At 48.1% G+C, this 21399-nt stretch overlaps 1 protein-coding gene across 2 annotated transcripts in view; it reads right to left on the reverse strand.

The window, feature by feature from the left end:
* Positions 1–21399, reverse strand: part of LOC142312056 (oocyte zinc finger protein XlCOF8.4-like) — a 30407-nt gene that overhangs the window by 1923 nt on the left and 7085 nt on the right. The window contains exons 1-6 of one of the 2 annotated variants that reach the window (XM_075350934.1): positions 6572–6612; positions 5649–5793; positions 5340–5519; positions 5139–5262; positions 4959–5056; positions 3829–3919 (exon numbers count right to left, since the gene is read on the reverse strand). In XM_075350934.1, the coding sequence (XP_075207049.1) occupies positions 3829–3919; positions 4959–5056; positions 5139–5262; positions 5340–5519; positions 5649–5726 (571 nt within the window). In that variant the 5' untranslated portion in view covers positions 5727–5793; positions 6572–6612. Of the gene's footprint in view, positions 1–3828; positions 3920–4958; positions 5057–5138; positions 5263–5339; positions 5520–5648; positions 5794–6571; positions 6613–21399 lie in introns of those variants that run through there. The other variant, XM_075350935.1, reaches the window with a different exon arrangement.

Consider the following 21399-nt stretch of genomic DNA (forward strand, 5'->3'; position numbering starts at 1 on the left):
AGAAAGCAGTGCCTAACAGATTATGATTTTAGGCCACCAAGTTATGCACTTTCAATTCTTTATGAGTGTTGAATTTGTCTTCTCCACATGTTCATGTTTCACTGCGACTGTCAACAATCATTTTCCAGTAACTTGTTCAGTGGGGAGTCAAAGAGTAAATCAGTGCAATTTCCCACAGAATAGGATACATGGAAGGAGAAGTATGGCCGTGTACAAATACGCTATGGTTCTGGAACAGGTATAGGGCTTTGTGTTGGTTTGTTCTTTTTTAATGTTTATAAGCAGAGGAAATAAGAAAGGAAAACAAGTCCTTTATACATTTTTTTTTTATCCATAATGGTCTTCTGCTGGCCATTCTTATTAGTAGCTAATTCATTCATAGATCGCTAGTCTAAAGGCTACTGACACCACTGTCTACGAAAAATCAGAAGCCATTTCCTGTAAGTAATAAACTTGGACTTATCTAGGGTTTTTGCTTTTAAATTATTTTTTGCAATGAGTGGTTTTTAAACCTTCTATGTTTAACCATTTTCCTCTAAGGTAATTTCCCCAGCAATTGACACATCAAATAGCATAACATAAGCTCAGTGTCACGATTCTACGCTCAGTGAAGTGATATAGACCCATGGGTTTCTGGCTTGTTCTGTAACGGCCGATAGTTTGATCAGGGCTGGGTTTCAGCAGGTGTTCCCTGTTCCTGATACTTGCCTAGCTATTTAGATGAGCAGTTTATGCCAGAACACTGTCAGTCTTAGCCTTCTGTTCAGTGGTGCTTGTTGGCCTCAGTTGTTATTTGTGCTCTATGGATTGATCTTTTACTACCAGACTTCATTTGACCGTCCTTTTGCCTTGTCCCTTGGCTTAGATCTGCTACCTGCCAGGTATTCTAATTCTGGACTGTGACCTGACTACATCTCTATCTCTCCCCTTCATTTTGCTTTCCAGTTACCTGACCAGAGAACGTTCTATCCTGCCTCTCGATTGGTCCGTGTAGCAACTAGAGTCACACTAAGCCCTCACTTCTCCACTTTCTACAGTTGCTTAGCATAATCACGTCCATACACTACTACACAGTTATAAGATCTGCCTGTCTTCCTAACCCCCACTACCTGTGATCAGTTGTTCATATAGTCACACTGTGGATTTCTGTGCTGTAAATAAAATGGTATCTGACGGGCGGCATGAGATCAGTTGTCCTGTAGTGATAATCTGCTGCTGATAAAATAATGATTGCATTGAAACCTTAAAATATAGCCCAGTAAAAGATACATCACTGTAATCAGGGTCTCTGCACCGATATTATGCTGCTTTGAGTCTACATAGCAAAAACTTGATGACATATTCCCTTTAATGTCCAAAACTGATCTATTACCAAAATAATGTAAATGGAAGCAGAGTAGCCCTTTTTTTATTATCATGGGGTGTATCCATTATTGTATCCATTATATGTGCATTATATGTCCATTATATAATGTGTCCCATTATATAAATTGTTTAAAACAACTGAAGTCTGAGGACTTCAGTTCTTTTAAACATTTTTTTTATCTCTACTGGCTAACACGGTACAAAGATATATTTTACTTGTTCCATTATATATCCATTTTTAAAATGGAAAGCAAAGTTCTGCATCATGTTTTTTATCACTATAAAAACAAATTAGTTAAAATACCATTGCACTATTATTATTCACGCCATCTACCGATCACCATCAATAATGTGCTCACTATTATTCAAGTTGTTAAAATTACAAAAATACGAAATATGTTTACTGTAATTGTTTTTATCCATTATATTTAGTAGTAATTCTATAAAAAAAATCTGTTAATCATTTTTCAGCACTTATACTGGCAAAACGAAATATCTGCATATCAATCTTGTTATCAAGAATACTATTGAGGTTTTTAGGCTGAGAAAATTCTCCTGTACATAACAGTGAAGCCTGTGGCTGGCTGGTACTGTTTCTGCCTTCCATATCAGAGGTCACCGACACTACAAAGCTTCAGAACTATAATTAGAGATATCCAATAAGCACAGCGATAGATAGGACTTTGAATACAAAAATCTCTCTTCTGCAGAAAAAAACAGTGATAAAAAGCTATTACATCTTTAAAAGTAAAATCCACATAAAAAGATAGTGTGTGAATATACAGTGCCTACAAGTAGTATTCAACCTCCTGCAGATTTAGCAGGTTTACACATTCGGAATTAACTTGGCATTGTGACATTTGGACTGTAGATCAGCCTGGAAGTGTGAAATGCACTGCAGCAAAAAAGAATGTTATTTCTTTTTTTTATTTTTTTTTTAAATTGTGAAAAGTTTATTCAGAGGGTCATTTATTATTCAACCCCTCAAACCACAAGAATTCTGTTTGGTTCCCCTAAAGTATTAAGAAGTATTTCAGGCACAAAGAACAATGAGCTTCACATGTTTGGATTAATTATCTCTTTTTCCAGCCTTTTCTGACTAATTAAGACCCTCCCCAAACTTGTGAACAGCACTCATACTTGGTCAACATGGGAAAGACAAAGGAGCATTCCAAGGCCATCAGAGACAAGATCGTGGAGGGTCACAAGGCTGGCAAGGGGTACAAAACCCTTTCCAAGGAGTTGGGCCTACCTGTCTCCACTGTTGGGAGCATCATCCGGAGGTGGAAGGCTTATGGAACTACTGTTAGCCTTCCACGGCCTGGACAGCCTTTGAAAGTTTCCACCCGTGCCGAGGTCAGGCTTGTCCAAAGAGTCAAGGCTAACCCAAGGACAACAAGGAAGGAGCTCCGGGAAGATCTCATGGCAGTGGGGACATTGGTTTCAGTCAATACCATAAGTAACGTACTCCACCGCAATGGTCTCCGTTCCAGACGAGCCCGTAAGGTACCTTTACTTTCAAAGCATCATGTCAAGGCTCGTCTACAGTTTGCTCATGATCACTTGGAGGACTCTGAGACAGACTGGTTCAAGGTTCTCTGGTCAGATGAGACCAAGATCGAGATCTTTGGTGCCAACCACACACGTGACGTTTGGAGACTGGATGGCACTGCATACGACCCCAAGAATACCATCCCTACAATCAAGCATGGTGGTGGCAGCATCATGCTGTGGGGCTGTCTCTCAGCCAAGGGGCCTGGCCATCTGGTCCGCATCCATGGGAAGATGGATAGTACGGCCTACCTGGAGATTTTGGCCAAGAACCTCCGCTCCTCCATCAAGGATCTTAAGATGGGTCGTCATTTCATCTTCCAACAAGACAACGACCCAAAGCACACAGTCAAGAAAACCAAGGCCTGGTTCAAGAGGGAAAAAATCAAGGTGTTGCAGTGGCCTAGTCAGTCTCCTGACCTTAACCCAATTGAAAACTTGTGGAAGGAGCTCAAAATTAAAGTCCACATGAGACACCCAAAGAACCTAGATAACTTGGAGAAGATCTGCATGGAGGAGTGGGCCAAGATAACTCCAGAGATCTGTGCCGGCCTGATCATGTCTTATAAAAGACGATTATTAGCTGTAATTGCAAACGAGGGTTATTCCACAAAATATTAAACCTAGGGGTTGAATAATAATTGACCAACACTTTTATGTTGAAAATGTATTAAAATTTAACTGAGCAACATAACTTGTTGGTTTGTAAGATTTATGCATCTGTTAATAAATCCTGCTCTTGTTTGAAGTTTGCAGGCTCTAACTTATTTGCATCTTATCAAACCTGCTAAATCTGCAGGGGGTTGAAGACTACTTGTAGGCACTGTATCCTAAAAAAACTCAACATCTGAATTCTACACCAGTACAGGATTAAAATCTGTCACTTCCCTGTATTTAGTGGTCACTACTCACCTGGGTAGCCATATGTAGGAATCTCCTCTTTACACTGCTCATCACCCACCACAAATGTCTCTATAATATTAATATTGGTCAGATCTTCACCCTGAAACAAATATTGTACAAGTGACAAATAGATGTTGGGTGAAATGGATTAGAAGAAAAGATATTAAAATTAACATGATGACTACAAATGTCACAAGGAGTTTTACTCAAAACTCGCCGAGTATCATGGCGGCTTCAGACGCTGTTCACACTACAGATTCTGACACTCCGCACTATGATTTTTCTTGTGTTTCCGAGTTTCATAGGCAGACTTGGACGCCGACCAGCTGTGGGCTCATTAATGGTCAGGTTAGCAAGAGTTAAACTCTGCTAGCCTACTGGTTACCTCCGGGATCACATGTTGTTGGAAACCTATCAGAGTTTCTACCTGCCTTTTTAAGATGGTGGAATCTGTCTTCCCACGTCAACTAAAGCTTTGCTGTGTTGGTCTGTGTGCTGTTATGTCCCAGTCCTGCTGGTGATTATACTGTGTGGTGCCTAGGGTTGTTGTGGAAGTCTCTCATCGTCTTGTTGTTTCCTCCCTGCTCCTATTTTCCTACTTACCTCTTATTGTCTTATACCTTTGTGTGAGCGTGCTGTGAGATAGACAAACAAAGGAAACCAAAACTCTATCTCTGTTGGTTTTATCACACTCCTGTCTCAGCCCTCCCCCGAGATAGGGTGTGGGTATAAGACCAGGGTTAGGCTATGTGCCCACGTTGCGTTCTGTCCCTGCAGAAATTTCTGCAGCGATTTGAACAGCACATGTGCACTTCAAATCGCTGCAGAAACACTGCGTAATGAATAATAGATTCACCGGCACCATAAATGCTTGTAAAGGCGAAAGTGTAACCGCTGCTCATGAAGTTGGCAACTTATTCCAATAGGGGCCCAGCAACTAGCACTGATGACTATGCCATATTTGCAGGTCATGGGTCAAATTACCATACAGAAAATTTGGAATTGGGAGAGGGATTAATGTCTCTAACAAATTGCCCATTCAGTGTATAATACTGCGGGATAATACAAGACTGAACACAAGTCCTTCACAGCCGTCTACACATCACAGGGAGATTTCATGACACCTTCTCTCCATCTACCTGATCATCCTGAGGAACATCGGGATCTTCTTGTTTACAGTCCTGTGGAAGAAGAGGACGGGGACATCTCTCTGGTGTTGTCCTCTCACTGGATAGAGCTGGAGGAAACACATACAGGGACTGAATTCATTCTTTACATACAGATAATTATAGGCCGGTGTATTTAGTGCTGTGTATTACCTGGTGATGTGAGAGGCTGGGGATCCTCCAACATGACGTCCTTGTACTGATCTTTGTGTCCATCTAAATACTCCCACTCCTCCATGGAGAAATAGACGGCGACATCCTGACACCTTATAGGAACCTGACACATACAATGATACCGTCATCTCACGATCCCTTCATAGCGTTACTATGTCCCAGCATTCCCAGCAGTGTCACCTCTCCAGTCAGCAGCTCAATCATCTTGTAGGTGAGTTCTAGGATCTTCTGGTCATTGATGTTCTCATGTATCAAGGGGAGAGGTGGAGGCCCCGTGATTGGGATCAGGGGTCTTCCGCATCCCTCAGACACAGGGTCCTGACAGCTCTCACTAGAGGGCTTCTTCACCACTGTGTAATCCTGGATATGGAAAGACACATTAATAAGTCTCACTACAGACATTTCCAGAGTCCTCACCTCTCCAGTTCTGTCCATCTGTTATTCCCATAGATAAGAATGATGTAATGTGACGTCATCAGAATCTCTCACCTCTCCAGTAAGCTTGAAGACGATCTCTAGGGCGAGATGTAATATCCGCTCCGCCATCTTGTCCCTGGTCTTAGCCATCCTTGACGGGTCAATCAGGAGAATTCTCTTATATAGAAGATCTGAGAGGATTTGATATTGTAGGGACCTGAACGGGGAGAAGATGAACCAATAGAAAATCATAAAGATCCCAAAGACGTGGGGGAGGCTGGGGGACACAGACAGACGTGGGAAGGCTGGGGCGCACAGACAGACGTGGGGGAGGCTGGGGGGCACAGACAGACGTGGGGGAGGCTGGGGGGCACAGACAGACGTGGGGGAGGCTGGGGGGCACAGACAGACGTGGGGGAGGCTGGGGGGCACAGACAGATGTGGGGGAGGCTGGGGGGCACAGACAGACGTGGGGGAGGCTGGGGGGCACAGACAGACGTGGGGGAGGCTGGGGGGCACAGACAGACGTGGGGGAGGCTGGGGGGCACATACAGACCTGGGGGAGGCTGGGGGGCACAGACAGACCTGGGGGAGGCTGGGGGGCACAGACAGACCTGGGGGAGGCTGGGGACACAGACAGACCTAGGGGAGGCTGGAGGCAGTTAGAGAACTGGGGGAGGATGGGATCACTGCCGCTGGGCACAGTGGGCGCTGCTGCCGGGCACAGTGGGAGCGCTGCTGCCGGGCACAGTGAGCTTTGCTGCCGGCCACAATGAGTGCTGCCCAATACAGTAGGACCTTGGGGATGATGGGGTACTTGGAGACTGTACAGTAACAGAGCAGCGAGCGGCGTCAGGAGGGAAGTGACCCAATCTAATCCCATACAGACAGATCTCCTGATAGAGCCGCACAGACGGGAACACGTTCTGTCTCCTGGAGTGTGAGCACAGCACTGAGGGGGTTACTGCGCCCAGTAATGGGGAATCTCCACATACCTCCTCCTGCAGAGCCGCACCACACTAGATATATGGCTGCTCTGTGCTTACAGGACCTGTGATGATGTCACATGGAGGGGAGGAGTCAGGGGTCACATGGTCAGCTCCTCAGAACTCTCATGGTGCTGGTTGTGATGTTGCTGGATGAGGTGAAGGTTATGTGAGGGGTCAGGAGGGGTTTATAATGTGGATGGAACAGAGCCGTGTGTGTGTGTGTGTGTGTGTGTGTGTATAATAATAATAATAATCTTTATTTCTATAGCACCAACATATTCCGCAGCGCTTTACAATTCAGAGGTTCATACACAAGCAAGTAACAGTTATAGGAAATACAATAATTATAGCAAAAAAGTCAGCCCTGCTCATGAGCCGCTTTCACATTACCTACGCTCAGTGGTCCCATCAGAGCTTGCGTCTGAACACCCCCGCAAAATGTGTTTCAGACGCATGCGCCGACGAGGCCATTGACTATAATGGAGCAGACGGAGTCAGTGTGTGCTCTATCTTGCACCATTTTCAGGCGTATATGTGGCGCCCCTGAGGCTTCAGTCGCCACAGCGGTACTGCACCTCAGCCAGAGGTGTGGTATCCCATCCCTGGGTAAGGAAGAGGTCATCCACCGGTTCACACAAAACACAGACACACTCATTTAGCAGCTCTCCACCGGGTCAGGGCTTGGTGTCACTAATGCTGTGTATAACCACCACCTCCCTCCCCCTAATCCGACCTAGCATAGGGTGGAGTCTAGTTAGTGGGAGCACACTGTAGAAAGAGAGTCGAGAAGGAGCAGTGGAGGAGTGAAGACCTGTGGTCTAGAGCTGGTGCAGCTCGACCCAGGCGCAAAGAGGAAGGGTCCTAGAGCCATGGGACGTGTGCCAGACTCCCGTGGACTCGTTCCACATACGACATATCAGAGTGGAGGGATGTGGCCGCAAACGGGGATCGGGTCCCTTGACTAGAGGAGTAGAACCAACGTGCTCATCTAGTAAAACCGGAGGCCAAGGTGACTGCAAGCACCGAGGCCTGATCTGCACACAAATCCGCTGGAACGTGACCACAGAGGGCCACGGGATAGAGCTTCAAGCCACCCCAACAGGGTCCGCGGACACCGCTAAGGGCACAGGGAATTTGCGTAGGCGCGGTATAGGCGGGAGAGAAGTCAGTGCAGGAAGACTACCATGGAAAGGGACTCACAGAAGGGTGCACTGGTATTGACCTCCGAACTACCTGGGATTGGCAGGAGCCCATCACAGTGAAACCCAGCGCTTCGAAGGCGATCACTGACTAGTAAAAACCTTGAGACTGCATCCCTGTGTCGCTCCGTTATTCACCTGCACCTCCGGTCCTGCACCCCCGCCATCATAGACTACTACTCCCATCAGCCCTGGGGCCCAGCTCTACCTGTAGAGCGCTATACCAACCAAGCTGTGCCATCATCTGCCCCAGAGGTCCCGTCCCGCAGCGTCGGCTATAACTGGCCGAGTACCACAGATGCCGTCACGACAAACTACTATCTTATCATCTTTAGGGCTGGGTAGTGGTATGGTGCGAAAAAACGTGCCTGCCCCCTATAGCTACAGAAGAGAAACGAAACTTACCAAAGTGCCCCAAAGTTCCACCTTCCCAGTAAATAACAGAATATGGGATAACTGCGCAGAAGGACTTGGAGCGCGCCATGGCGAGCAGCAACCGGGGCAACCCAGAGTGCGGGGTGGCAGCAACAGGCTCCCCTGGCCGTCAGAGAACGCACCGGTGCCGCAACCAGCCCTGGACCCAGACTTCTTGGAGGAGGAGGTGAAGCGGCTGGGACGGCAGCTATTGGAGCTTCAAGCGGGTGCCGTTCAGAAATGGAAGGAGTCTCTAATGGAGGTGGTGGAGGAGGGACGTGCCATGATTGAATGGACGACATCAATCTTGGCGGAGCAGGTGACTAGCACTGGAGAGGTAACGGAAACGAAAACCCCTATTGCCCCGGTAGCTGAGGACACCCTGGTGGGGCTACTTGCAATTCCCCCGGGCATTGTACTTGGTCAGGTGCAGCAACGCTTGGCCTGGGATGTCATGGCGGGTAGCAGGAAAGGACTGGTGCCCCCTCTGCAGCCCACCCTGACCACCAGCACTGTAGAAGTGTCCTGTCAGCGGCAACTGACACAACTGCTTGAGGAGCGGTAGCAGCGCCAGGCTAGATGGGAGGCGATGGAGGCCCGCAACATGGCAGCAAAGCAGCAGCTCCATAGAGCCCGGATTTCTGAGCAGGGACTGCTGAGGCACGGGACAGTGGCCAAGTTGGACCTGGAACGGGGATGGGGCTTCATTAGCGAACCCGGTCTCGCGAAGGACGTCTTCGTCTCCCGGCGGGACGTGGAAGCCCACCTGCAGAAGGGTCATCCTGGTCGTGACCTTTACCCGGGCGACTCCATAGAGTACTCCAGGCACAAGGGTGAATGGGGCTGGTATGTCCTGGACGTAAAAATCCAGTGTTTGGAGGACACCGCATCGGAGTGCAGCCCTACATTTCAATCATGTGAGCAAGGATGGTTGACCTTAGGGAGATCAACATCCACCACTGCGGAGACACCATCACGTGTTTCTCAACGCAGTGATTCTAGAGCAATGCCCCTGGGAAATATTCAAATCAAGAAGGCCTGCGGAGACACCATCACATGTTTCTCAACGCTGGCAGGAAACTAGCCAGGTCTTTCACCGGGAAGGAACAACCACGGGAAGGGCAGTCTCCAGTCAAGGAGACCACCTATGCCAAACATGGTATCCATCCACAGACAGCTGTTTCGGGGTATTTGCCCCTCATCAGTGTGGAGTAGGAATCTGGCTAGTGGGAGCATTGCCTAGTAAAAGACTATGTGAGCAAGGATGGTTGACCTTAGGGAGATCAACATCCACCACTGCGGAGACACCATCACGTGTTTCTCAACGCAGTGATTCTAGAGCAATGCCCCTGGGAAATATTCAAATCAAGAAGGCCTGCGGAGACACCATCACATGTTTCTCAACGCTGGCAGGAAACTAGCCAGGTCTACTCCACACTGATGAGGGGCAAATTCCCCGAAACAGCTGTCTGTGGATGGATACCATGTTTGGCATAGGTGGTCTCCTTGACTGGAGACTGCCCTTCCCGTGGTTGTTCCTTCCCGGTGAAAGACCTGGCTAGTTTCCTGCCAGCGTTGAGAAACATGTGATGGTGTCTCCGCAGGCCTTCTTGATTTGAATATTTCCCAGGGGCATTGCTCTAGAATCACTGCGTTGAGAAACACGTGATAGTGTCTCCGCAGTGGTGGATGTTGATCTCCCTAAGGTCAACCATCCTTGCTCACATAGTCTTTTACTAGGCAATGCTCCCACTAGCCAGATTCCTACTCCACACTGATGAGGGGCAAATACCCCGAAACAGCTGTCTGTGGATGGATACCATGTTTGGCATAGGTGGTCTCCTTGACTGGAGACTGCCCTTCCCGTGGTTGTTCCTTCCCGGTGAAAGACCTGGCTAGTTTCCTGCCAGCGTTGAGAAACATGTGATGGTGTCTCCGCAGGCCTTCTTGATTTGAATATTTCCCAGGGGCATTGCTCTAGAATCACTGCGTTGAGAAACACGTGATGGTGTCTCCGCAGTGGTGGATGTTGATCTCCCTAAGGTCAACCATCCTTGCTCACATAGTCTTTTACTAGGCAATGCTCCCACTAGCCAGATTCCTACTCCACACTGATGAGGGGCAAATACCCCGAAACAGCTGTCTGTGGATGGATACCATGTTTGGCATAGGTGGTCTCCTTGACTGGAGACTGCCCTTCCCGTGGTTGTTCCTTCCCGGTGAAAGACCTGGCTAGTTTCCTGCCAGCGTTGAGAAACATGTGATGGTGTCTCCGCAGGCCTTCTTGATTTGAATATTTCCCAGGGGCATTGCTCTAGAATCACTGCGTTGAGAAACACGTGATGGTGTCTCCGCAGTGGTGGATGTTGATCTCCCTAAGGTCAACCATCCTTGCTCACATAGTCTTTTACTAGGCAATGCTCCCACTAGCCAGATTCCTACTCCACACTGATGAGGGGCAAATACCCCGAAACAGCTGTCTGTGGATGGATACCATGTTTGGCATAGGTGGTCTCCTTGACTGGAGACTGCCCTTCCCGTGGTTGTTCCTTCCCGGTGAAAGACCTGGCTAGTTTCCTGCTAGCGTTGAGAAACATGTGATGGTGTCTCCGCAGGCCTTCTTGATCTACATTTCAATCAGACCGGGAACCTGTCCCAGTCAGCAAGATGAATATTGCGTCCTGCGATCAGGGGACACAGATCAACAGAAAGTAAAAAGGCATGAAAGACTGAACTGATGTACAGATAGATAAGATAAGCAGATAATGTTTTTCTTTTCTTTTGTTTATTGTGATAGACAACTGGGTCACTGGACTTTGCGTGACCAGAACTTTACCTGTAAATAGTTAGCACCTTGTTAGCGTGCTCCCCAGTAGATTTACATTGACCACAGGAGTTAAAACCCATCTGGTGTGGCAGAAGTAATGAGGTGTGGTCAGGAACGCTCTGTCACCTGCCCAGACCCTACGTTGGTGGTTTGTTTGTGGCAGGTTCCCCACATTGTTCAATTTGTTGCTGCTGTGCGCCAGACTCCCGTGGACTCGTTCCACATACGACATATCAGAATGGATGGACGTGGCCGTAAACGGGGCTCCGGTCTCTAGACTATAGGAGAAGAACCAACGTGCTCTTCTAATAAAACCGGAGGCCAAGGTGACTGCAAGCACCAAGGTCTCATCCGCACACGAATCCGCTGAAAGGTGACCACAGAGGGCCACGGGATAGAGCCACCCCTACAGGGTCCGCGTTAACCAGCTCAGGGAACTGTGTGCGTAGGTGCGGGACAGGTGGCAAAGAAGTCAGCGCAGGAAGACGACCAGGGAAAGGAACACACAGAAGGGTGCACCGGTATTGACCTCCGAACTACCTAGGACCGGCTGGAGCCCATCACAGTGAAACCTAGTGCTCCGGAGGCAGTCAGTGACTAGTTGTGTTACTTTGGAACCTGCTACAGTGAGTAAAAACCTTGAGACTGCATCCCTGTGTCGCTCCGTTATTCGCCTGCGCCTCGGACCCTGCACCCCCGCCATCATAGACTACTACTCCTGTAGGCCCTGGGGCCCAGCTCTACCTATGGAGAGCTATACCAACCAAGCTGCGCCATCATCTGCCCCAGAGGTCCCATTCGTCAGCGTTGGCTATCACTGGCCAAGTACCAGTGGCGTCACAACAAACTACTACCTCATTATCCCCTTGTACATAACCCCCATCATCTTTATTAAACGTCCACCGCCGGGGTCATGGAGCCAGGCCCCGCCACCGCAGCATCCCCAGACCACGTAGTCGGCCTGGTAACGAGTGCCCCCAGGCCCCGGTGGGCGCGTCCTATACGCTTTCTGCAGGAGGACGCCCAGACGTAGTCTGCTCAGTGCGCATGACCCCGGAGTTTGGGTTATGCGCACTATGAAGCTGGGTGTACACTTCCCGGCTTCAAACTGAAGTAGTGCGTATGACCCAATCTCCGGGGTCATGCGCACTGAATCGAAATCCAGCGTCGGCTGCGATGGTAGTGGAGAGGTGCGTGAGATCATCCTCTGATGCTGCACATCCATCAGCATGTTAGCACGCCTACAGGGGCGTACTACCATGCTAATGGTGCCGACTAGCCAGGGGAACTAACGCCAAGGGGACTAGTCCTTGCGCTCATTAGCATAGGGTAAAAATTCTTTAGAAACACTTTTTCTAAAGATTTCTTTATCTATGGTAGTAAAAACAGGGATGGTTAGGCAGGGATTAGCAATATGCACCCAGAACTGCTCGTTGTTGCGGGTGCATATTGGACCTGACAGGTTCACTTTAAGAAGACCACCAAGGTGATAACAAGTTTCCCTTCCAGCACAGCGATTGTATTATCTAGCTCATTATATGTATCCATTACAGCGTGTGCTGTGGTACCATCCACAGGTACCTCGATAATACAGCGGATTCCGATCATACAGCTTACTTATAATTCATTCACACCACTAGCAGTGGCGTAGCTAAGGGGGGGCGGAGGGGGCGGTCCGCCCCTTGCGGCACATGTCAGGAGGGCGGCATTTTGGCCACTCGCCTTCAGTTCTGCTGCCCCCGGGCCGAGTTCCGGGGACCCGAGTCCTCAGCAGGAAACTGTGGCTGCTGTCTCTTTAAGGCATGCAGACCACAGTGTCCTGCTGGATTGAGCTTCATCTGTGGACGGAGCTACCGCCCGGCATCCTGCTCTGTCCCACAGAGATGAAGGAGTGCCAGCCAGCAACCCCCAGCACAGCGCTGGCCTCCGGCGCTGTGTGGGCCCCCTCTCATCCGTGTCCGAGCGGTAAGTGCTACCCCCCTCCCCCCCTCGACCTGTATACTCCCTCCCAGCCACCCGGTTTATGGGGCCCAGTGAGCTGCATGGGCTTTCCCCACCTCAGGAGCTGCGTGTGTCGGTGCAAGCTCAGCTCTGCTACATCTGCCCTGTGCTTGGTGTAGGCTCAGCTCTGCTACATCTGCCCTGTGCTTGGTGCAGGCTCAGCTCTGCTACATCTGCCCTGTGCTTGGTGCAGCCTCAGCTCTGCTACATCTGCCCTGTGTCTGGTGCAGGCTCAGCTCTGCTATATCTGCCCTGTGCTCGGTGAAGGCTCAGCTCTGCTACATCTGCCCTGTGCTCGGTGCAGGCTCAGCTTTGCTACATCTGCCCTGTGTCTGGTGCAGGCTCAGCTCTGCTACATCTGCCCTGTGTCTGGTGCAGGCTCAGCTCTGCTACATCTGCCCTGTGCTTGGTGCAGGCTCAGCTCTGCTACATCTGCCCTGTGCTTGGTGCAGGCTCAGCTCTGCTACATCTGCCCTGTGCTTGGTGCAGGCTCAGCTCTGCTACATCTGCCCTGTGCTTGGTGCAGGCTCATCTCTGCTACATCTGCCCTGTGCTTGGTGTAGGCTCAGCTCCTCTACATCTGCCCTGTGCTTGGTGCAGGCTCAGCTCCTCTACATCTGCCCTGTGCTTGGTGCAGGCTCAGCTCTGCTACATCTGCCCTGTGCTTGGTGCAGCCGCGTGTGCGGGCCCCCAAAAGCCGTGTGTGTGTCTATGTGCAGCAGAGTTGTGTGTGTATGTATGTATGCAGTAGAGCTGTGTGTGTCTGTCTGTATGTAGCAGAGTTGTGTCTGTATGCATGTATGCAGCAGCTACAGAGTTGTGTGTGTCTATGTATGCATGTATGCAGCAGCTACATAGTTGTGTGTGTCTGTATGTATGCATATATGCAGCAGCTACAGAGTTGTGTGTATGTATGCATGTATGCAGCAGCTACAGAGTTGTGTGTATGTATGCATCAGCTGCAGAGTTGTGTGTGTCTGTATGTATGCTGCAGAGTTTTGTGTCTGTATGCAGTAGAGCTGTGTGTCTGTATAAATGCAGTAGAGCTGTGTGTGTCTGTATGTATGCTGCAGAGTTGTGTGTCTGTCTGTATGCAGTTGTGTGTCTGTATGCAGCAGAGTTGTGTGTCTGTATATATGCTGCAGAGTTGTCTGTATGTATGCAGTAGAGCTGTATGTGTCTGTATAAATGCAGTAGAGCTGTGTGTGTGTGTCTGTATGTATGCAGCAGAGCTGTGTGTGTCTGTATGTATGCAGCAGAGTTGTGTGTGTCTGTATGTATTCATGTATGCAGCAGCTACAGAGTTGTGTGTGTCCGTATGTATGCAGCAGCTGCAGAGTTGTGTGTGTCTGTATGTATGCTGCAGAGTTGTGTGTCTGTCTGTATGTATGCAGTTGTGTGTGTCTGTATGCAGCAGAGTTGTGTGTGTCTGTCTGTATGCAGCAGAGTTGTGTGTGTCTGTATGTATGCTGCAGAGTTGAGTGTCTGTCTGTATGCAGCAGAGTTGAGTGTCTGTCTGTATGCAGCAGAGCTGTGTGTCTGTATGTATGCAGCAGACTTTTGTGTGTCTGTATGTATGCAGCAGAGCTGTGTGTGTCTGTATGTATGCAGCAGAGCTGTGTGTGTCTGTATGTATGCAGCAGAGCTGTGTGTGTGTGTGTATAATAGGCCTAAATGTGTGTAAAAAGGTGAAAGTCTACGACTAATAGCAGCAGTCTAAAATTCGATCTTTGATTGTAGTTCCATGAAAAATAAATATTTTGATTGTTTTCCAAATTTTTGAAAATTTCTGGATTATCAACGGCCAATGGAGGGGGGCGGCAAAAGCAGTAGCTACGCCACTGACCACTAGTGACTCATACATATGTTTATACATATCAGTATTCATATGCGACAATATGTATGCCACATACTATCACACCCCTTCCCCCTTTTTTCCCCACAAAAATTTCTTCCAGGGTTTCATATGCCATGGCTGACCAATTGCATGGTATCAATTGTTCTCCCGTACAATCCTATACTAAATAACCTTACATGTGTCTGTATGTGGTTTCACTACTGACTCTGTTATGTCCATCTAGTATTCAGTAATAAGCGCAACATCATGGACATCATATCTGAATTACAATTGATAATACTACAGCAAGGTATTTTATGTCTGGAATGAAATATACTATTTACCCACCTTGTATATATTCTACATCTTGATGATTCCATTACATGTCGTACATTAATTGATTTCTCTATATATATTGTAAATATTTGGAAATTCATGTATTTTTCACATTTTTTGTAGTGACTCGTGATCAAGACCATGTTGGTCGAAACGTTGATATAGTCGCCCTTGTGTGTGCTAAACCTTATACAGTGTGTCCACCCATATCCTGTCCACCGCCCTTAACATGAGAACGGCGGCAGCTATAGGCATAGAAGTGGTGTCTAGGTATAGTAAAGTAGCCATGTGCTACGTAATGAAACCACCTATTGCGCCACCTGGTGGAAAACAACGGAGTTAGCATTTTTATCTTGAAAACGGAACGAGATAGAGAAAAAAAGTGAATTACAAAGTTGTAGGGCATCATCAATTCAATACGAATAACCACAAAAGGCGGCTCAATATCGGGTTGACTAAAGCTGGCTTTACATACTACGATTTCGCTACAGCGATCTCGTTGGGGTCACGGATTTTGTGACGCACATCCGGCTGCTGTAGCGATGTCGTAGCGTGTGACTCCTAGGAGCGATTTTGGATCGTTGCAAAAACGTCCAAAATCACTCCTCGTTGACATGGGGGTCTGCTGCCAGTTATCGCTGCTGACGCTGGGACGAAGTTGATCCTCGTCCCTGCGGCAGCACACATCGCTACGTGTGACGCCGCAGGAACGAGGATCATCTCCTTACCTGCCTCCGGCCACAATGCGGAAGGAAGGAGATGGGCGGGATGTTACGTCCCACTCATCTCCGCCCCTCCGCTTACACTGGGCGGCTGCTTAGTGACGTCACTGTGACGCCGAACGCACCACCCCATTAGGAAGGAGGTGGTTCGCCGGTCACAGCGACGTCGAAGGACAGGTAAGTATGTGTGACGGGGGTGCGCGATTTTGTGCGCGATGGGCAGCGATATGCCCGTCGCGCACAAACGATGGGGGCGGGTCTCATGCTAGCGATATCGGGCCGGATATCGCAGCATGTAAAGCCACCCTAAGAACAAAAGCTTTAGAAAAGGCTGTCTTGAGATCAGAAAAGGTATTCTCTGCATCAGCTGACTATAAATAAAAGTCAGTCCCCTTCTTGGTCATGTCAGTTAATGGTTTAGCTATGACTAAAAAATTCTAAATGAACTTCTGGTAATAATTTATAAAACCTAAAAATCTCCGCAAAGCTTTAAAGTTAGTCAGTTGAACCCAATCAAGGACAGCCCCTACCTTATGGGATCAATTTTAAACTCTGTAAACCAGATTGTGACATCTAAGCGTGTGGCCATCATGATTATATTAATCCCTCTAATGTCCAAACATGCCCACAACCCACCATCCTTTTTTTTTTAAACATCTTCTTATTGAATTTTAACCGAATTTCTTTTACAATCTGCTCTTATACAAAGAGCATTTCATTGATGACATTATAATCAAAACAGTCCCGCCCACCCCTCCCCCCGCTCTGCGTGTGACCAGAAGCAACTTAAAATGGTAACTTATGTAATTGGTATGTGTCCATTGAGCAGTTCAAGAAGGTACCAAGAGGTCTGTCCAAACTGAGATTTAAGTCTATCCTTAAGCACTGTAGCCAAGTTAGGTATAAATAAAGACCATGTTTCAAAGAAACGCTTAGTCAACTTCTCCTTATTCGACAGTGCATCCAGCCAGTCCATTTTGAATATGAACATTAGTTTTGTTTGGATAAACGCTAGAGAGGGTGCTTCAGAATTTACCCAGAGATGTAGGATACTTTTCCTAGTGGCCGAGCCCAAATAGTTAACATTGCCCTGGTACCTCTCGGAAGACTTTGTTGAGCCTCCTCCAACATGTTAAAAATCGCCCACTGTGGTGTCAGAGCAAACTGAATATTGTATGTGTTTTGTAAGACTGAGTGAACGCTTCTCCATACTCCCTGTATCTGAACACAGTCCCATAAGTGGTGAAACAGGTCAGTGTCTCTTATGCCACATTTAGAACAAGAGTATAAGGCATTTGTGTCCATTTTTGATTGAATTTTTGGAGTAATATATGCTCTATGTAGACTCATCAAGGCCATATCTGTGTAGCTACTGGACGACAGAAATTTACGTTGCAACAGCGTGGCTTGTAAAAAATCCTTTACCTCGAACTCTGGCATGTCTACCTTCCATTTTGCTGGACCTGTTGTTTTCCCCTCCCATGTCCAAACTGTACGCAACATTGAATAAACCTGACTAGTCGAGGACGCCTGGCTTCTTGCCCTCCTAAGAAAGTTATCCACACTTCCTCCAAGATCTCCCTTTGGCTTGTCAACAAGATATCTTTGTGCCAAGCTACGCGCCTGAAGAAAAAGAAAAGGCTGACCCACAAAAGCTGGAAATCGGTGTGCCGCCTTCTCGTAAGAAAGCAACGACCAATCAGGCTCCATTAGATCTGCAGCATAAGCACAACCCTGCATTGACAATGTTTCATAAATCCTCGGAGGGCGACCCTGGAGGAATCTCAGATTTCTAATAAAGGGTTGAAATGGGGAACTTGAAGTGTTAATTTTACCAAGTTTCCTCACCTTCCTCCACGTTTGTATAGTATGCCATAGTGTTCGATGATCCCTAACCTCACTCGGTATTTCCTCATTCCCTAAATGCAGCAATGCTGTTAACGAGACTTGTGAACATAGCTGTTGTTCCAATTGTACATTGGCAAAGTGAGATACTCCTCGCACCCAGTCCACCACATATCTAAAATTTGCTGCTAGATTATATCTGCCCAGATCTGGAAGATTTATGCCCCCTGCCCCTTTTGGTAATTGAAGCTTAATTAAGCTGATCCTAGTACGCTCCATGTGCCCCCAAATGAATTTTCCAAAGGATGAATTTAGTAGCTTAATATCTGATTTGCGTAGAAGCAACGGGAGAGTCTGAAATAAGAACATTATTTTGGGGAATGCTACCATTTTAATTAAGTGACATCGGCCCGAAAAGGAAATTTTCAGATGTTTCCAAGATTGGAGTAGATGTATTAATGAATTTATAAGAGGCTTATAATTAATTTGATATAGTAACAAGGGGTTTGCTGGGAGCTGAATCCCCAAATATTTAATGGACCTGGTACACCACTGGAAGGGAAATAAGTTGTTATCAATTTTACCCGATTTGCACATTGCCAATGCCTCAGTTTTTTTGTAATTTACCCTGAAGCCTGAGGCCTTTCCAAAATTATTCAATGTGTTCATTATCTCTGGAATCGCTTGAGAGGGATTGGCAATAAACAATAAAATATCATCGGCAAAAGCCAAAAGTTTAATTGTTGTCCCACCGACTCTCATGCCCTGAAATATTGCTAAATTATGTAGGGTCCTCAACATTGGGTCCAGAGCCAAATTAAACAATAAAGGTGACAAGGGACACCCCTGCCTCGTTCCCCTCTGTACCTCAAATGGCTCAGAGAATGTATTATTTATAGATAGTCTGGATTTGGGTTCTGTGTAGATCATCTTGACTGCTTCGCAAAACCAGGATCCCACCTGGCGACATGCCAAAAGATTATGTAAATAGGCCCAAGAGACCCTGTCAAAGGCCTTGTCCGCATCAAGGCTAACTACTATATGCTTGGTACATCTATGCTTCCTGCTATAAGAGATAGCACCAATAGCTGTCCTGATGTTATAGGTGATGGATTTCCCGTGCACGAATCCCGTTTGGAAGGGCAGAATAAGATCTGGAATCACTTGTTGTAATCTACCAGCTAGTATTTTAGTAAAGATTTTAAAATCAGAGTTGAGTAATGAGATGGGTCTGTATCCCTCCACCTGTAGTGGGTCTTTTCCTGGCTTAGGTAATACTATAATGTTTGCCTCATTGAACCTGTCGGGAATTATTCTATCTGTGACTATCTTATTATACACTGCACATAGATGAGGACCGATAGAGGCTCCCAAGATCTTATAATATTCGTTACTAAATCCGTCGGGCCCTGGGCTTTTGGCTAGTTTAAGAGTGCCAATAGTTTTTACTATTTCTGAAATATTTATAGGTGCGTTTAGTACTACTCTTTGTTCCTCTGTCAAGATGGGCGCTACGGTACCATGGATAAAATCAGCTTCCCCATCAACCTCCCTCGGTTCCGCCTCATACAGCGAGCCAAAGAATGCCCTGAACTCCTCCACTATTTCCTCATCTTTTGTTACCATGGTACCATCTTTCTTTTTAATTTTGTGGATTCTAGTGGTGGTTCTAAAGGGTTTGGTTAAAGAAGCTAGTAATTTCCCAGGTTTGTTGCCCCATTTAAAGTATTTATGTTTCTGGTAGTCCAGGTTACTAAGTGCCATCTCATGGGCCAAGGTGTCCGCCGCCTCCTTGGCCTCCAAGAAATGTTGTTTTGTCGTATCCGTGTTGTTATTTTTAAAATCTTTATATGCCTGCGTGAGAAGTTTTTGTGCTGATATAGTTTGTTCCAGGAGCTTTTTTCTCTTATGGCTGACATATGATATTATCTGACCTCTTACTACTGCCTTGGAGGCAGCCCAATACAAACCAGCGTCCCCACTATGCTCGTGATTATCATTCTCATAAAAGCTCCAGTAGTTTTGTAAAGAAGCTTTGAAATCCTCAGATTGATATAAATATGAAGGAAACCTCCACCTTCTTTCCCGTAGTATTGTGGTAGATAATAACAAATTAAAAGTAACCGGTGCATGATCCGAACTACAGATGTCTAGGATGTTGGAGGAAAGTAAATGTGGCATCAGTGCTGGGCTTAGTAGCCAATAGTCAATCCGTGTATGTAAGTCATGGACATGTGAATAAAATGTATAGTCTTTATCTATTGGGTGCTGCATGCGCCATGTGTCTATTAGTCCCAATTGATTGACGAGATATTGCAAACTTGACCTGTCTAAAATTCCATCATGAGCCTCATTGAAATCTCCGCCTACAATTAAATTAGTCATATCCAGGGGCGTAACGATCGCGGTCGCAGAGGTCGCCACTGCGACCGGGCCCGCAGGGTTATAGGGGCCCGGCAGCCGCTCTGCAGATCCGGCTGCCGGGCCCCTATGTGTAGTGCCACTATGTAGTGGACGACTGCGCGACCGTTAGGGGGCCGGCCTGTGAGTCAGGGGGGCCCAGTGTCTGCAGGGGGGCAGAGGGGCCCCTGACCTGGAGAGGCCACCAGGCGTTCCTGACCTGCTGCAGAGGAGATGTGCTCCTGCACGGCAGACGGAATCCATTCCCTACCAGGACCTGCAATGATGTCACGCCCATGTGACTGTGTGGGAGGAGACACGGGATGCCGGGGAGAAAGCAAGAGAAGATACTTTGGACACATGATGACTGGTAATGAGAAAAGAGGGGACATGAGGGGAGGGGCTGCAGGGTGAGTGGGATATGAGGGCTGCAGACTGTGACAGAAGCATGTGAAGGGGTGCAGAGTGTTTGAGAGGGGTAAGTTGGGGTACGGGCAGGGTGAGATATGTGGGTCAGGGTGTGTGTGTGTGTGTGTGATATGGGGGTGCAGGCTGTATAGGGAGCATGGTGTGTGACATATGGGGGCAGGGGCATAACTACCGCAGTCGCAGGGGTCAGAAGGAGCTGAGAGGTACTTGTTTTTTTATTTTGCTGGCTGCATGACACATATAGGCCCGGGGAAGCTGCCTGCATGATACATGGAGGCCCTGGTGGGGCTGGCTGGCAGGCTGCATTACACATAGAAGCCCTGGGGGCTGGCTGCATGACACATGGAGGCCCTGGGGGGGCTGGCTGCATGACACATGGAGGCCCTGGGGGGGCTGGCTGCATGACACATGGAGGCCCTGGGGGGGCTGGCTGCATGACACATGGAGGCCCTGGGGGGGCTGGCTGCATGACACATGGAGGCCCTGGGGGGGCTGGCTGCATGACACATGGAGGCCCTGGGGGGGCTGGCTGCATGACACATGGAGGCCCTGGGGGGGCTGGCTGTATGACACATGGAGGCCCTGGAGGGGCTGGCTGCATGACACATGGAGGCCCTGGGGGGGCTGGCTGCATGACACCTGGGGGGGCTGGCTGCATGACACATGGAGGCCCTGGGGGGGCTGGCTGTATGACACATGGAGGCCCTGGAGGGGCTGGCTACATGACACATGGAGGCCCTGGGGGGGCTGGCTGCATGACACCTGGGGGGGCTGGCTGCATGACACAGGGAGGCCCTGGGGGGGGGCTGGCTGCATGACACATG

Source organism: Anomaloglossus baeobatrachus, chromosome 5, assembly GCF_048569485.1.
Source record: "Anomaloglossus baeobatrachus isolate aAnoBae1 chromosome 5, aAnoBae1.hap1, whole genome shotgun sequence".
Classification (NCBI taxonomy): Eukaryota; Metazoa; Chordata; class Amphibia; order Anura; family Aromobatidae; genus Anomaloglossus; species Anomaloglossus baeobatrachus.